Here is an 18741-nt window from a genome sequence, read left to right as displayed (position 1 = left end):
AAGACTTTGTTATGGAACATTTAGAATTCACACGAAACTTTTAAAGTAGGAGTGGAACAAATGAATTGAGATGCGTTTTTAACCCAAATACTTTTTTTTTTCCTAGTCGCCTTTTGCCAACCTTTCTCAATCTCAGTTTTTTAAATTGTATAAATAACTTTGGGCTTCATGCTCACGTTCAAATTATGTTTCAACTGCTAAAAATACACAAAATTAAGAGTAATAAGGCTACTAAATTTGTCCTCCCTACCCGTCAAACCATATTCTACCCGTTTTGAGCGTGTTTATTCATCTGCTGACCAAAACAGATGTAGGCCTACTACAAGAGTTATGAAGATACTTAAAATGACTACGCCAAATAACGATATACTTACACTACATGTACGTGCCTTGTCACTATATACTTTAGTATTGGCCCTCACTTTAATTGATTGAATGTGACCTGCCCTTTTTTTTAGGATGATAGATGTAGACGCCAGGAGAAAGCGTTTGCACATCTAAGAATGTAAGAAAGCGATTAGCGACGGAGCTAACCCCCGAACCGCGCTAGAGAAACTTACATCGCTCCTCAAGAACCCCTAGCTGTCTAAGAGGAAGTCCTAGGTTACCAACGTAATTTTATTTTCGGCCGAAAGGTTAGAAGCACTTCTCTAAATTCTACTATAGATCCCTTTTTGTTCTTCGCTCATAAAAAAAACTGTTTTGTGTGTGTGTGTATAGGATTAGAGTTTGAAAAATAAATATCGCCCCCTACCCCTCAAAAGTTCTGGATCCCCAATTTCTATTAATTATTTAAAAAAAAAAACAACCAGTTCCGAGGAGTCAACACAATATATTAAATAAAAGTAAAAATTTTATGAAAAAAATAGTGTAGGCCTACATTCTTCACACAAAAAATACGACCCCTACCCCACCCAAAGGATTATGGTCGAAAGAGGGCGTTGAAATCTACCCCATACCTATCTGCCTGTTTCTACAATCACCATAATCTTTGCGGCAGAATGATGGGCGGTTAAATGAAAGCACATAATTAACGCTTGATCCGCCTCTTAATTCAAATATACGTTTCTACTCTAGGCCTATAGACTCACCGGCTACGCCAGTAGCCTACATTTATTCCTAGTATTGTTTTATTTCTGGGCACTTTTTTTTTTCTTATGACATCGTGCAAATAGTAATGCTCACAATTTAGATATAGGCCCTACTTGTTTTTTTTTTCTTTTCATAATATATGCCCTATGTTAATTACTGTTTCAGAAAGTACTATCCCCTCCCACCCCCTCCGTGGAAACGCTCGGCCAGTTACCAATAAATTTCAATAAATAATGAAATAATTGGCCATCTAAAGAGTATATACATTATGTAAATTGCTCCACATGAACTCGCCCGACCCCCACACCCTCTTTTTCGTTGTGTGTATGCAAGGAAAAATAACGGGAAACAATTTTACCCCCTCACCCTCACCCAAAGAAAAAACATGATATAGCCTATATGTAATGTAGGCTAATGACAATGTCTTCAATTCGGAAGATTTAGGATTTCACATGACTATGCAACCCAGTTGCGACCCGCATATTTTTCCGCACCTAAAGCAGACAAAGCCAGTGGACGGCGGTCTAAGTAAGTTTTCTTAATATAGATAAGGTAATGCAAGGTCTCTTTCTACATTACGAATAGAACTGATGAACTAAATCTAAATTTAACTGTAGTTCAGCTATAAGTGTATAGATATAGATCTGGATCTAGCCACTGAATGATAAAGGTCTTGGAAGCAAACCCCTATTTTATTGAGACCATAGAAAGTGATCCGGTTATTGTTTTGATGAACTTGACAAGTCCCGCGACCTCAATTTTTAAGTCACGTGACGAGCAGCCATTATGATTATAAAGAAAATCGTTGCTTTTTTTTGATTGATTAAAATAAATTGTATTAAATTTGATTTCTTTTAACGTTTAATAACCATACTTTATCATTATGTTTAATTTGTATAGCTGTTAAAGATGTTTTACTGTGACTAAATGGTCTATTGATTAGGTGAGTTTTATGGCACGAGGAATCAAACATGGCTGCACTGGTGCTAAGTAAAAGAGATTTTTAGTAAGAGACTTTACTTTTACAGATAAAGTACTAAGATTTAAGAGTGGATGAGTAAGAGTACTCAGTAAGACTTTAATAAACTTTTAAAGTAATTAAATCTAAATAAAAAACTGTAGAAAAGGTGTTTACAAAGAGCTTTTAGCCAAGGCATGCTAGATCTAATTCTAGATAGACTCAGACTGATAATCATGATAATCATAATGATTAAATGATAGTACTAATAGTACTAGTTACTACACTAGCCCTCCCCTACTAGTGATAGTGTCACTAGGCTAGGTTATAGGTAACTACTAATTTACTAGATCTAAGTCTAAGTTTTTAAAGTAGATCTATAACTAGATCTAGTAGGTAGTAAATAAATAATACAATTAATAACTTAGGTACTAGACTAGATGTTATAGAATCTAAAAAAAATGATAATTAAATCTAGTCTAGTGCTAGCAGTCAAGCAGTGCTACTTAGGACTTAGTCGACTTAGATTTACTGATTTAGAAGTTAGATCTAGATCTAGAAATATAATCTAGACACTAGTCTAGTATAACTGTGACTACTGTCATAGTTAGTACTTGTACTTGTGAATGTGTGTCTTAGTCTGGCTTTCTAGACTGGAGTGTTTCTCCAGCTGCACTGGGTCTGGGTGGTATCAAAAAGTGTCACAAAGTGACATTATATAAATTACTTAGTAAATTCTAAATCTATCATTAGGCTTTCTAAAGTAAAGTTATAAAGTTTTTGGTTTATTTCAAGTGTTTTTAGTGTATTTACTTCTTCAGCCATTGACATTGTATGTTAGGAATTTATCAATAGACTGAATAGAAAATGAATTGGAAATATAGATCTAGACTCTAGTCTAAAGTCTAAATGAATATATATATAGAGAGAGTAATATAGACTCTAGTCAGAGTCTAGATGGTTAAGGGGTACCCACTTGAGCATTTCCAGGTACATCACTGGGATACCATTTGAAATGATTGATGATTAAAAGTACAACTAGAGATCCAAATGACTGAAATGTTTACTTGTTGTTTTTTTTAGCATAATGTTGAATGTAACACCTGTAACACTACTGGTAAAAGACTTTTTGTAAGATAACAGAATTTATTAAATGCTAATTTATATTTATATGCTTTAGACTTTAGATCTATATAGATCTAGCTAAATATAAATCTAATATAGGCTATTATTTGCTGCAATATTTCAACAATAATTCTAATTCTAGCATTTAATTTAATAAATAACATCACTATAATATCACAAGATGTTGTGGTTGTTACAACTAGATACCAATTTTAAATTATTTTTTTTCAATACATGCAAAAATACAAGTTCTGTGAAAATACTTTTAAAAATCAATTATTCTTTTATTAGAGATATAATTTTTTTGTTCTATAACCACATAATGATCATAATGCACACATATATATCTACTAGGCCTTTATGTGTGTGTGTTCAGCAAACTTTAACAAATATATATAGTAGAAATAAAAGACATTTAAATATAATTGCCTTGAACAGGACTTAATCAGAGATTAAAAGTGCACCAAGAACAAGATTTAGAACTAGATTTACATATTAATTAAAATATAAAGTAGATTTACATTTTAACTGTACACTAGACCTAGATCTAGAATAATCTCTAGAGATCAAGACTTGTTCATTGTCCTGTGAAGCACCACAAACAATTATAAAACAATGAGTTTTACATCAGCTTAGATTTTGAAAAAGTATTCTAAGTATTCTAGATCTAACTTGAGCTTAATTCATATTGTATTTCAAAACTTTGGTTAGAAAATTACTGATAGAGATTTTCGCTATGATTCAACATTTTTTCCTACTGCAGTGTTTCAGGCGTAATAGTGAATAAATGTGGGACACCATGTCTATTAATGTCTCCTGTTAATTACTATGTAGGCTTTTCCAAAGAAGATGGCACTGCTTAGCAGTATCAGATATACCATTAAATAATTCCCACTACATTAATAACTTTGCATTAAAAAATGTAGTCCTTTTTGTTGAACACATTTGAGGTGCTTTTCTGGGATACCAAGACCTATTTTACTTAAGTTATATTAATATTTATAGTTTTAAAGAAAAACTACACTGTGTAAATTAATTTCTGATGCTTTTAGTAACAGAAATGCACTAGGGAGCAGACTACTTTTACTTTGTTTACAATTGATAGAGGTATTAAATTAAGTGGGAGACCACATGATGCTCCTGTGACACATTTTTTATGATGACATCTAAATAATACTAAAGTAAATATAAAATAAAAAGATATAGATAAGGCAATGTATTTATATTGTTAACCCATTTCAACAAAAATGTCTATGTTCAATACTCTTTGGTTTTAGTAGAATATTACTTCAAACTGGCCCAGGTGTTCTGTGTTACATCAAAACATGCCATTTTGTGTACTATTTCACACATTTTCTACAATTTTAAAATTACCTGTGCACCTTTCTAGCTCAAAATATCACAATTTATAAATTAACTATTTCTAAGTGCAATGAAATAAAAACTGACAGTTCAATTTCAATTTGTTTAGATTTCGACTTTTTAGTTAACCAATACCTTTTGGTCACCAGTACAGGAGAAACACTCATCTATCAGATCAGTATCTTGAGTATGGCCCAAACTTAATTTTAAGCCATTAGATTATCTAGATTCTAGATCTATAAGTAGTATTAGGAATGGCTTATCAAAATTGTCAAAATATTACATCATTATGTTTATGAATTTTGTAAAAAAAAAAAAAAAAAAGACTTCTTACTTAACACTAAGATGATCTTACTACAATCACACCCACACAGATACTTCATGCCCTACATGTACCTTGAATGTCTCTCACAGGCTCCCTCCTTTATTAGACTTGATTTGACCTGCAACTTATTTTTCACTAGGATGAATAGTGCATTCTGATTGTAAGAAAAACACTTCTGTAAGAAAAACACTTCAATATAGGCCTGCCTCGCCTCTTTTTTAGAAAGGTGTTGTAGGCACCAGGAGAATTTACAATTTCTAAAACTCAGAAAGCAGGAATACGCAAACCCCTTTCTAGAATAAAAAAGAACTTTACTAGTATACAAAACACTTTTTTTTTATAGATCAATATTAGGTCACGAAATAGAGGGTATCAGGGGACTTCAACGCAATTTTGTTTTAAGCATCATTTAAGAATATGTACAAAACGTATCAATTACACGTGTATTTATAATTAGTTATGCCTCTTTGATGATTAATGCTATTCAAAATTTGACAAGTGGTTTATTTAAATAGTCAATCTTAAAGCAAAATACATATATAGATAATATAGCAATTCGATCTTACAGCTTGAGCAATCAATAGCAAACCACATTATAATAATTAAATACATACAACAGACTGAAAAAATTGTTAGTCATCAGTTGATTGAACAGAATTATTATATAAAACATTAAGGCACTTAATTTTAATCATCATACAAAATGTACAATTAAAGTTAAAGAGATTGTCTATGGGAGCAAAATATACAATTTCCAGCTGTTGCACTGGCTAATATCGAAGTTCATATTCAAGATGATCAAGATCTAAATGAAAATTTAATATCTCAAATCTTAATGTCAGATCAATGACGAGATCCTGACTAGTTCTTCTCATAACTAATTTAGTATAAAATGTTTTTCTACAAAAGATTTTGCTTAGTTGTCAGATCTAGATTCTATTTATATTATAATAATCATATAAATTTTATCATTTATGTATAGCATTTATTATTTATAGATTTATCATGACAAGTCAAGTGTCATAAAAACTGGAATAGTAACTAATTATTAATCTTAATTATCTGTCTAGTTCTAGTAAAAGTAAATGATTTTAAGGATTAAATTCTAAATGAAAGCTTTACAAAAAAAAAAAGAAGTAGGTTATGACTAAATCTATGTATAATTAACCAGTGATCAGTATTACAAAAATGTGAAAGAATTTTAGACAACTGTGTACTTAAACTTTTTAGTTTTTCTGTTGCATGAATTAATAAAACAAAACAAGCATTTCTCATGCCTGAATTATATCATTTCACAATAAAAACAGCTAAGAATTTTTTCAACATTTCTGAATAAATTCTGCTCTTTGTCAAACCCATCAATCAAAAACAATGTAGATTGTAGATGAACGCTTCATTAAGGAGTTTTTAGAGCATTATTTAGTTGGTTGGAGCAATTGAAATCTCAAAATATCAAAGAGCTCAGATTTATATAAATTATTATATATTGCATTCCTATGGTCAACATTTTGAAATTGTTAGTGTTTCATCCCTATTTTATTATCTTATGCATTTGTTTGAATTGATTTGTTATTTACTTTTATTTTCTTGTATTTAACAGTTCAGGATGAATCACCATTACCCTGACAATTTCGGATATGGGCGTGGTACGCCAGCTATTCCAGGAATCAATTATGCATCAGGTGGATATGCTGATCCATCTGCCATGGTAAGCTTGGCTATTGCTTTGTCAATTATGCTACCTTTATTTTTTTAAAATTAATTTAATTTTTATCACTATGAGCTGAATCATTTGCTTACAATTAAAATGAAAAAATTTTTAAAAGTGTATTATCGCACAAAATACTTGTTAATTGGGATAGTAATGGTAGTAAAACACTCGACTTGATGACCTGGTCTAATAAATAGGGTCAATAGGCTTATTGATCAGAAATTATGTTATCATTTTAAAGTTAGATTGTAATTTTTTAAGTGATTAGGATTAAGTATTGAAATTTTGTCTTAAACTATACTTAAGTTTTGAGGAAATTATATATAATTACTTCATTTATTAGTTATTTAGATTTAGAATTAGCCAAAGAAGTAATTATACAAGTAAAGAGTTCATCTCAGGCATGTCAAACATTACATTCTATGCGTCCTCTGCCACTTTGCATGCACCCTGCTTGGCCAATTAAGAATTATCAAAATAATATTATACTGTTAAGCGTTTAACAGTCGCCACTGCAAAAAAAACCCTTTAAGCTAACAATCAACTTCGTTGAACTTATTTCTTTAATGATCAGATTTTTTAAAACAAATTATTTTTAGAAAATTTCGTTTATTTATTAACTTTGAATTATCTTGCGTGAACAATTAAAGAACAATAGCTGATTTTGAATTCTTTTCATTGGCTCTCGAAGACTCAACTGATGTAACTTGTTTAGCACAGTTGGCTATATTCAAAAGGCCTGTGACAGGAATTTTGAGATACATGAGGAACTACTTGATCTCTGTTCTATGCATAACACCACAACAAATGAGGTTGTTTTTGAAAAATTACAGGAGGTGATATTGCAGTACAATTTACCTTTGGTAAAGCTAGTTAATCTAGCAACTGATGGCGCACCAACCATGATTGGGGTAAGAAATGTGTCGGTGCAAAGCTGCTTACAAAAATAAGAGAGACTGATGCTAATTTTAAATTAGCTCATTTTCAGTGCATCCTTCACCAAGAAGCATTATGCGCTAAGCAATTACAGTTCCAACATGTGCTAAGACCAGTTACTGATTCTTTATTATTGTGTTATAATGTCATGAAAACATTGAAAACATTAACCTTTTGATTATAACTTTTATTTTGATCAGGCAAGAATGAACCAGCCACGAGATAACTATCAGATGCCTCACTACCCAATGATGCAGCAACAAGCTGCTATGTATGGTCAAGGGGGCTACGTGAGTCAACAAAATAATCCCTACACAAATATTGCTGGCTATGGCAACTATGGAATGCAAGGTGTTGGACAATCTTCAATGGTGATGGGTGGCAGGCAAGGAGATATAAATAGGGCGGGAGCCAACAACAATATGATGAATGCTTATTACACTAGTGATCCCCGCAGCTCTCCTCAAACCTTGAACACTCAGGGGCCAAGCTACAACCATGCACAGTCCAATCCTCATGTATCTCACCATCACATGGGCATAATGTCACCTCAAAATTCCTGTCAGACAACCATGGTGACTCAGAACTCAGGCACTGTAACGATGGCAACTAAGACACAGCATTCTCAAAATGTGCAATCTCCCTCCAACTCTAGCCAGCTGATAAATCAGGTGCCATGTCATCAAAATACTGGAACATTTGGTAATCCAAATTCACCACACATGGTACCCTGTTCTCATCATGTGCCCCAGCACCCAATGAGACATCCAACTAATCAACAAAACCCTCAGGAGGTAGCTGATAACATACTTCAAATGGCTTCTGCTTACCCTTCTAACCAAACAGTAAGTGTGGTTTTCAAATGAAGTAAATATAAGCCATTTTTAGCTTAAATAAGTAGAATTGTCATACTATTGAAAACATGATTAATTTTTTTTTTTTTTTTTGTTCCCAGGTTCAGGTACCGTTGAAAAGTCGACCTGCACCATATCACATACCACGCTCACCACATTATAGTGTTCAACACTCAGATTTGTCCCATACTTCACCAAATCCCCAACAGCAACAAAGTCCAGTTTCTTCACAGACAAGCCCAAGCCCTTCATCTTCAAGTGTAAAATCACCAGCTCCAGTCTTAGCACCTATTCCTAATCCTATTCCATCACCTGGAATTAGTGGCCTCAGATCACCTTGTAATCAAGGTATGTCACCATGTGGTACTCAAAGGTCACCAAGTCATATGGGTTCAACATATAGCGGTCACAGCCAAAGTTGCCCTCCATCACAGTGTTCTAGTGAAACATCACCGTACCATCATGGTATGTCTCCATCAGATGTCCAGCATTACTCACCGTGTGCAATGACACCCAGCCACAACTATTCAGCTTACAGTGCTTCACCAACATCTCAACGAAACACACCAATGTATTCCCCATCAGGTGATCACACAGGAATTACCGGCATAGATCATCACCGCCAATCAAGCTATAATTGCTCAAACTCTTCCAATACTGGCAACAACTTGCCATTTATTAATACTTTAAAGCATAGCAGTAGTGGATATTCCACTTCTGCTCCACCTCCCTCACATATGAGCAATAACCCCTTAATGTCTTTGCAGAAACTTGTAATGCTACCAGAAACACAGGTTGTTGATCCTAAAAGTGTTGTAAATGATGCTTGTCTTTCTTCCCACGATGAGGGTCCAAAAAACGGTGATGGCCCAGCAGAATGGCTTTCCGAGGGCTTAAGTCATTCTGTCGGGTTTCAGGGTAAAACTAGCTCTCCTACCAACCCATCAGATAGTCATTCTTCTTACATTTCTTTTTGTGGGAATAGAGAACGGAATGATTCAGGTGATAAAATCAATTATCAACCAACTGATTTAACAACAAATGTTGATACATTTTCATTTATGGATAAATTGCAATGTGATGGTACTCCAGAAAGTCATATCAATGTCCTTTTGAATACTTTGGAAACCACTTCCCAATATAGTGACAAAAAAGAGACACCTAATTTAAATTTAGATAAATTAAATCTACTTAAACATGACCACAAAAGTCCATCCCAGTTAGAAAAAAAAGTTTATGAGAATGATTCTCATGTATATTCTCCCCAGAATATCAATGAGCCATCAATATTTCATTTATCTACAAGTGAACATTCACAAATGAAAGAAATATCACCATCTCATCGTTCCCAAAGTAACAGCACCAATGTAAATCAGCCATCACATCAGCAGCCATATCAAGCTGACAGTAAAGTTTTAGAACCAGTATCTCTGTCCAATACTGAGCCTTTTCCGAGAGGCACTAGTCATGATATACAGTTATCACAGACTGAAACTTCCCAGAGTGAAAGAATTGACCTAACTCAGCTATCACAAGCAGAGTATAAACATAATACCATTGACAATGCTAATCAACAAATGAAGTCTTCCCAAATTGACAATATAAACCAGATATCACAAGAAGAGTCTTTTCAACCACAAACTCAGTCATCTCAAAGTGATGGAAGCATCAACATAAAGCAGCTGTTACCAACACAAAGTTCTCAAGACAGAAATACTGATATTGAAAACTTAGCAGAATCCCAACTAACTCCAATTGAAAGTACAAAGGATAAACAGTTATTACAAACCTTAAGTGCACAGGATGAAACTGCCAAAGTGAAGACTATATTTCAAGTGCAGGAAAATGTATTTAATAAGTCAGATTTAAAAGTAAATGTCCGTAACAATTCTCCAAATCCTGCTATTACACTTTCAAATGATGACTCCAAAAAGATGCACATTGAGGTAGTTGACAAAGCTGTTGAACCATTTGACAGGTCACTGGTTTCACCTGAAAGAAAAAATGGTAAAATTATAGAAGATGTCAAGAGAATGTTAGTTCAGTGCCGTTCCCCTGGTGTTCTTTCAGAGGTACCTATTCTAACCAATGGTCTTAATGGGACCACATGTGAGAGTGAACTTGAACAAAACTGTGATGTGGGCATTAAGCGCCACCATGGTCTTAACACTATTGTGAAGTCTAAGTTATCTTGTACTAAAAGGTCGACTCACTTTACTAGAGTCACGCCTTGCTCTATATCAGTGGGTGCTGATGAACGAGCAGCATGTGAAAGATTTGCTTTTAGGCGTAACGGTTTGAGTAGAATACCAAGAACCACTAGAATGTTGTTTAATGGTAGAAATCGCAATGACAGTACAGGAAATGATGATTCTGATGAAAGTTCTGAAAATGTTTCTGAAGGAAATTTTCTTTTATCAGAAAGTCCACCACAAGATGGTAGTAAAAAGCGGCCCAGTGCCACAAGAAAATCTGATAACAAAAAACCAACCTTGAGCTCTATGTCGACAGCAACTAAAGTAAGTGAGGGTGATTCAAAGTCGGCAGAGACAGTGATATCAGGAAGCAATGGTTGTGTGTCATATGGTAACAATGATGCCAGTGATGATGATGTGTATTATGAAGGTGTGGACAGTTCAGACATTTTTATAAATAATTGTAGTAGTGATGAGTCCATTACATCTGTGACAGAGGCTAAAAATATTGCATCTATTCCTTCCTGTAAGGGAGATGAAACTCACCCCCAGAATACTCATCATTCTTCAAAAGTTGAAGAGAAAGAAGAAAGTCATGACAAAGAACAAAAAGAAGCTAATGGTTCCAATATTGATCAAACAAAGACTTTGAATATTGACATTGATTCTCCCCCTTCCAAAAGACTTCGAAGATCGTCTGGACAAAAAGCCCAAGAAAAGTTAAAGGCTTTATCAATGTCTAAGAGAACTGTGAATAGCTCATCCAGTGACTCATCTGTTACTCTTGATAGTTCAAATGAAGTGGACCAGCAAATTATTTTAAAAAGTACTGTCATAAAAAGGGAATCTGTTGAATTGACCCATAAAGAGGATTCATTAAAGGATACTTCAATGAAAACAGATTGGTTAAAGCCATCACAACCTTCTCTAAAGTCAAATAACAAGTATCCTGTTGTTGTGCTTGAAAAATCAAATGTATCCATCAATTCTTCTCCTGTGATAAAAAAAGAACATTCTGATCTGATTGATTTAACTCAAGACAGTGAGTTAGATGTTACAGTTGACTCAGATTGTTCTCGAACCATAGAATCTTACAAAGAAGTAGAGAATATTAAAACTGAAATTGAAAGTAAAACAAATAATAATAATAAAAAGCGAGTGGTATCAAGGAAAAAAACTTCAAAGAAACAGTTACGGATAAAAAAGATGAAGGAGAAAGAGTCTCTTAAAGGAAATAAGCATGATGAACTGAAGGATTCTTTTAAATCCATGAAGTTTAGTAGAACTCTTGACTTAATGAAATCTCGTAGAAAAAGAGAATCTTCTTCACTGGGACCTTTTATTAGAGTGACTGGGAAGATAAATGAGCCACCTGAAAAAGTAATAGTTTTTTATCAACCTGTTCAAGACACAGCTCTTCTTGCAAACACTGCTAAAAATAAAAAGTCTAATATCCCTCATGGTGCAACAGCAGTGCACATGGTTACTAATCTGCCTACAGATAAAGTTGCTATGGTACCATCCAATCGTACTATTAGTCAAAGTCCCTGGGGATGTGCGTTTTGTGGTCATCATAGCAGCTACAGATTTCTTGGTGATTTGTTTGGACCATATTATAATGAAAATGAACTGGCTCGGGTTGAGAGCATTGCTCAGGAAGAAAGTAAAAAAAGTGATAACACAAAAGAACGAAAGAATGCAGATCTATCTGGATCAGGAAAGAAAAACAAAGAGGATTCTCAGTCTGAAAAGAATGTGGCCCGGAGACGGAAATCAGCATTATCAACAAAAACAATTGAACAAGAATTACCTCCTGAAGAAATTTGGGTTCACGAAGCCTGCGCCATGTGGTCTCCAGGTGTTTGTCTAATTGGTAATAAAATGTATGGTCTTGATGAAGCTGTAAAAGATGCTGCTGATGCTGTAAGTTTTTTTTATCATGTTATTATGTTTTGAGCAGGAATTGACTTTTTTAACCTTTCATTTTTTTTAGGTAAGATAAATTGACCTATGTGTCAACTGTTCTACTGGTTTACTACTTATTATTCTCATTAGAAATTGAATACAGACACAAAGTCTTTAACTCTTCATAAATTAAAAGGTGTTTTATGTAAATAAAAATAAACAATTGGTTGGAATGTGGTATCTAATACAGAGTACAGGGCATTAATAAGGGAAGTGTAAATGAATCCCCTAGTTCTTATAAATTAAATGCATTCTTAAAATGATTTGCTCTCCCCTTAATGGTCATCACTATCCCCATCATGGACCTCATTTTTTAACTATTTTATTTTTATAACATGCGACTCACTTCTAAGATAATTTTTCTTCCAAGACTGAAAATAATTTTTTTTTAACAATTTGGCTACTTTTCACTTGATTGGTTTGCCTAAGATATGTTGGTTAACATGTGTAAAAATGAATAGCTGTAAATGTTCTCAGAAGATAGCACCTGAAAATAGGAATTATTGGCATAACAATAGCTCAAAAGGTTTTGTTCACACTTTGATCATTAATAGTACCAACCATATATTATTTTTAAACTTAAAGTAATTAGAGTTTTTGTTTGCCTTGTTAAACCAAAGCAAAACAAAGGTGGTATTTAACATAGCTGTCAGTTTGTCCAGCACCAATATGTTCTAATCTACTTTTTTGCCCCAAACATGGAATTGCCAGTTTGACTTAATGATTATTTGACTGAAAACATCTCATAAAAATACAATCAATGGAATCTAACTTAAATTTTACCACCTCAGTGGTGACTTTTGTACATCCCTAATGGCCCTCAACAACTTGAAATTTAATCCTGTATTTTACTTGAACTATTACTTCTGTTTCACCTTGCTGTATTGCTACATCACTTTAATTGCCTTTTTTTTTTGGCTTGCTTTTTTTACCAAGTGAACTTGTATGAAAGATTGAAAAACTCAAATTGTATTTTCAGATCTGCTCTGTGTGTAAATCTAAAGGTGCTATGATTGGTTGTCTTAATAAAGGATGTGCTATGAAATATCATTTTATTTGTGCCATAGACAAAGGTAAATGAAGTTATTGTAAATGCTTCCTGCTTGTGATGTTGAACTTTCAGTGTCATAGTCTTTGTGGAAATGGATGAAATAGCACCATGTCCATTAGAATTTTGAAGGTCTAGGTTTTGGCTACTTATTTAGCTTTAGTAAAAGATGTTGTTTTGCTCATTTCAAATCAATTCTATACACTCTTATGGTTTGAAAAAGAAACTGTTTCATTATAACGTGTTAAAACTTCTTGACAGGTGCTGATAACATAAATATATATATATCTATACATTATTAAAAGATGAGACCCTGAATTTTTCTTTAAAAAAAAAAAGATTTTTTTAAAGCCAGTTTTTACTTTCCTGTTCTTAGGAATAAACTATTTTCATGTTTAATGATATCCTGAAACTGTCCACTAAATTGTCAAATATGTAATTTTTTAAATCATGTTGGCAAGATGTTTGGAGGGTAGATTATAGAGGAGGTATGGCTAAGATAATTAATCCTTATGAGCTCCAACTGCAGGCTGGTGCAAACAAGTTTTTGCAAAAAGTGGAGCTATATGTAAGGACAGTGTCTAAATCTAAAAGTGATAAATCATAAAATCAAATATAGAATGGAGGTGGAAGGGGTCTTATGTGTAAGGCAATGTTTCATAGAATTACTTATGGCGAGTTTAAATTTAGAACTGACTGTCCCAAAGAATTCAATGCATGTGCTGGAAGACATGTGGAATGGGGTGTGTGACTCAGTTTTTATATACATAAGTGAGACACTACTCCTTAACTCAATGAGTGCAGTGTTGTTGTTTTTCAAAAAAATGCTACTTTTTTGGGAAAAAAAATGTTCCAAACATGCCTAAAACAAAAATTTATTATTCAAGTACCAATGAAGCTATAGTAACATATTTGGTATCAAAGTAAAGGTAAATGAATGGAGAATGTGAAAATGTAAACATCTTTCTATTTAAATATAAGATACAAATTATAATCTAAATAATATGACCCTCAAAAAAAAAGTAGATTTTTACAGATAAACAATACTAAAAAAAAAAAAAAGAAAATGGGCAAAAATGCCCACAGTGGATGATTATTTGATGTAGATCTACCATTTCCTTTCTTTTTATTTATCATAAGCTTAGATCTAGAGATATATCTAGATCTAGAGTCTAAATCTAGAGATAAAAGCTAAGATCTGCTAAATTTAGACTTACCTGGATCTAATCTCTATATCTAGATCAAATTCTTCATTATTACTATTTATTTGTGATAAAATTTTAGAATAATTATAAAGTTTCTTCAGTAGTAAACATTGTGTGTGAGTCTTGGACTAGCGTAGTCATGGCGACGTTTTTTTTTACATCGTAAAAAAAGTAAAAATAAATATCTAAATAAATCCAAAACCTTCTAATTTCTATGTAAACAAAGGATGAAGAACTCTTTTATAAAGTAAAAATAGTTCCACTGTTGTTAGTTAAAAAGTTAAAAATGCAACGAAACAAAGGTAGGGTATGAAGGTCTATGGGATAGACGTTCCGTTCTTTTAGGGGCAGTCAGACCGTCTATGGGATAGATGCTCCGCACTCATTGAGTTAAAAAGAATTGCTTCTCCTCCCACTTCAGAATTCTGGATCTGCCCTCGTTCCAAACCAAGCAATGTATTTAATAAGTCAGATTTATTAGTAAATGTCTGTAACAATATGGCTAATCACATAGTATGTGTCTGTGCAAGCATGTGATCAACAACTTTCATACATTCTTAATCATTCATTTCTTAAATTTGTGGTTTCTTTTTTTTTTTCAGATTGCTATTTAGATGAAGAAAATCTGTCCATTCTCTGTCCAAAACACAAGGTTTGTAAGATTCTTCTATAAAATGGATATATTAATATAGATTTCTATTTATAAATTGAGTTCAAAAAAATCTTTTTCCTAGTTTCATCTTTATTTTTGTTTATATTTGTTTAGGATAAAAAGCTCAATGCACTCTGCACTTCAAGATCTTGATAATGCTGTACAGACAATAACTAAATGTGGTGCTCAAGTGTTTACATCATTAGAACTGGAACAGTGCTTTAAATGTTTTACTTACAGATTTGTGTTGATAGAGGTACCATTGATTGTATGGCCAGGAAACACCTATTTATTATGTAATGAAGATTGTCTACTTGTAGAGCTCTTTTTCTGTATATAATGAATGTATTACTTGATGATTTTGTTTGTATTCCAGTGTAAAGATCTCAATTATACAACATTGGGAGTTAATGTAATAGTTCATCTAGTATGGGTAGTACTGCTGCATTATCTTAATATACTTTATGACCTTGTGAAATAATACTTTAAAAAAATAGCTTTCAGTGCAGTAAGATTGCTTGTCTACTCTTCCCTACAATTGTTTAATTTCTTGTTATTTCTTGAACTCTATTGGAATTAAATCTACATTCGTTTGTTGTTTGTTTGTTTTTTCAGAATTGTATTGGGGAAAAAAAATATTATTGTATATTTGTTGTTGTTGCATTCTATTTTGTACTTAAAAGTTGTAACATATTAGAGGTCAACTCATTTGTGTTTTTCATGCTGTATATACTTGTAATTTATTTACTTTAGGTGTGAATGGAGGATTATTGTAGACTTCACTATATTATTTGGTTCTGTTCCCTCAAGTTTGTCGTCATGCTAGTTTTTTACTGTTAAGGTACAACCACAGTTGATTTTGGTCACTTGTGAATTAAGAAGTGTTTCACAACTTTACCTCCAAAAATAAGTTGATAACATAAGCAGCATTCAGTTAAAAAAAAAGAAAAAGGTTAACGGTACTTTTAAATAAATTGTATTTTAGAAAAAAAGTTGAATTCACTAGCTGCAATACCGGTATATAAAAAGCTACATGGATGCTCAGATATAGTTTTTAAAATACATTCATGTGTTCACAAATGTTCATTCTGTTCTAACCTTCCTTTGTCCTTCTTGTTTATGTATTAAAGAAAAACTATTCCAAAGCATTTAACATTTCATTTCAATTTGGTCACATTAGTTGATTGAGAGAAAAATGACTAAATATACATTCAAATAGAAATGAAAAGAAGTTGCTTCATTAGTCATTGTAATCTCTATATACTAGTCAACAGAAGTCAGTAATCATGTATTGGACATAGTTGAGTATCCATGTCTTTTAGAGAATCTGTTCTAGCTCATTGTCCACATAAACTTACATTCTTGAAGGCTTTGAACAGAAATTGCTGAGAAGTTTGCATGGAAGTAATGAAACAACACTGTGACACACTATTGATATACCAGCTTGATTTGGACTAGCACAAATGTTATACATAGAAAAAGTTTTCTTTTGTTTAGTTATACTGGTAGCTAAATATGATTAGTGTTAATATTAATACATTCACAAGGTACATTTATATATATACAAATATATATATATATATATTTATTGATTGTTTATGTTAGACTCAAAACTACTCTTCTTTTAAAATGAATTACATAAAGAAAGTTTTATTTCCAATAATAAATTAGTGATCTCAAAATATCTCTAATTGATGAAAAGGACATTTGATTCTATTGATGTAATTTTTACAGTAGTGGTCCTAATTTCTTTTACATAAATGAATTTTTAGGATTTTTTTTTTTTTTTAATTGTCCTGAACTAAAACCAGATCAACTTACAAAGTATGTAATTGTGTATGGCTTATATCATGAAGAGAATTGTATATAGTTGTTATGTTCTTTTTGGTTTGTACACACTCTATCCTAACATAATTTATTATCAGTCTGTAAGCTGGAAGTATTGTTCTGAAATCTACAGGACTTGATAGATACAATGGAGATTCTAATGCTTTCTTATGCTTCAGTCCAAATGAATTAAGGCTCATTTTTCTTTCATGACTGTTTATTGTGAGATATTGTCGCATTAAAGAAAATACATTTATAAAACAAGAAGTCTTTCTTTGATTTAGTGGGTTGGAGTTGGGACACATTATATAAACACATTGGAATGTTGTTGTTTTTTTCAAAGTTTGGCAAAATGTGTGTGTGTGTGTTGTCTGAGCCATGGTATCTACAGCTGATATGTCATGTGTAGACACCAAGTTGTGTGTTGTCTGAACCCTGGTATCTACAGCTGATATGTCATGTGTAGACACCAAGTTGTGTGTTGTCTGAACCCTGGTATCTACAGCTGATATGTCATGTGTAGACACCAAGTTGTGTGTTGTCTGAACCATGGTATCTACAGCTGATATGTCATGTGTAGACACCAAGTTGTGTGTTGTCTGAACCATGGTATCTACAGCTGATATGTCATGTGTAGACACCAAGTAGTTGTATGAAACCTGGTATCTACAGCTGATATGTCATGTGTAGACACCAAGTTGTGTGTTGTCTGAACCATGTTATCTACAGCTGATATGTCATGTGTAGACACCAAGTAGTTGTAAAGGATGTCTTTAAATAAAATTAAAAACAAGCAAGTTACCTCCTAGCACTTATCTGAGAGAACTACTCCACATTTACATCTGATCTGAAAAAAAATGTAGAATTTATTTCCCACTTTGTGTCAAACAAAATAATTGACTAGTTCCTTACATTTTTAATTGAATAATGTTTTGTTGGGTACAATAAATAATGATGGAGAATGGGTGTTGAAAAAAACATACAATTATCTGAGTACGAAACCACACGTATGCGGTCACAGGTTTGGCATCTGTACTTTCTTTCTACTGGTGTGTAAGAATCCAGGACCCTTCCTTTATGCTTGCTCTCTATATGGCTCTATCCATTCCCCATTTTTCCCAATTGTTAAGTTTCATGTCGCGTTTGCATAAATCAGTGACCAACGGCTCTCCTGCCTTCTATTACATTAGAGATGGGAACCGAACTTTGAAACTGCTCGGTACCGAACTAATTTTGCAAATTGTACATCCCTTTTCTATATTTTTGGTTTAATAATAATCAAATACTTTTATTTAAATTCTAATGATTCCATTATCCTTTGAAAATTTGGGTAAAAAAAAGGGGGGGGGGGTATTTTGGAAACTTTAAAAAAAAAAAGGATTCCCGTGGGTTTTTCCATACGTGCCGATTCTTCCCTGGCCTTGAATTTTTTCGGGTTGTTTGCAATATTTGTTTTGAGTCGATTAGCCCGCCCTTAAGTAGAACA

General features: G+C 32.9%; 1 protein-coding gene across 4 annotated transcripts; it reads left to right on the top strand.

Moving 5' to 3' along the window:
- Positions 1–1842: 1842 nt before the first annotated feature.
- LOC106068545 (mucin-4-like) lies at positions 1843–17529 on the top strand. Of its 4 annotated transcripts, none has more exons than XM_013228066.2 (7): positions 1843–2035; positions 6463–6570; positions 7710–8354; positions 8465–12481; positions 13503–13596; positions 15379–15428; positions 15543–17528. In XM_013228066.2, the coding sequence occupies exons 2-7, from the start codon at positions 6469–6471 to the stop codon at positions 15579–15581; spliced, it is 4947 nt and encodes a 1648-aa protein (XP_013083520.2). In that variant the 5' UTR covers positions 1843–2035; positions 6463–6468; the 3' UTR covers positions 15582–17528. The 4 variants fall into 4 exon arrangements, with proteins under 4 accessions (XP_013083520.2, XP_013083441.2, XP_055876280.1 ...); XM_013227987.2 differs by having other exon boundaries at positions 1843–2098; XM_056020305.1 differs by having other exon boundaries at positions 1843–2162.
- Positions 17530–18741: the final 1212 nt, after the last annotated feature.

The sequence above is a fragment of the Biomphalaria glabrata genome, chromosome 2 (assembly GCF_947242115.1).
Source record: "Biomphalaria glabrata chromosome 2, xgBioGlab47.1, whole genome shotgun sequence".
Taxonomy (NCBI): Eukaryota; Metazoa; Mollusca; class Gastropoda; family Planorbidae; genus Biomphalaria; species Biomphalaria glabrata.
Note: the sequence above shows the minus strand (reverse complement) of the source record. Positions and strands in the feature narration are given on the sequence as shown.

What these genes read in the sequence shown, in the direction of transcription:
- LOC106068545 (XM_056020304.1), top strand. Translation starts at nt 3,138, where the DNA reads ATGTTGAATGTAACACCTGTAACACTACTG. An exon ending in TAACACCTGTAACACTACTG is followed by an intron (nt 3,168 to 6,462) that starts GTAAAAGACTTT and finishes TGTATTTAACAG; the next exon opens with TTCAGGATGAATCACCATTA. An exon ending in CTTACCCTTCTAACCAAACA is followed by an intron (nt 8,355 to 8,464) that starts GTAAGTGTGGTT and finishes TTTTGTTCCCAG; the next exon opens with GTTCAGGTACCGTTGAAAAG.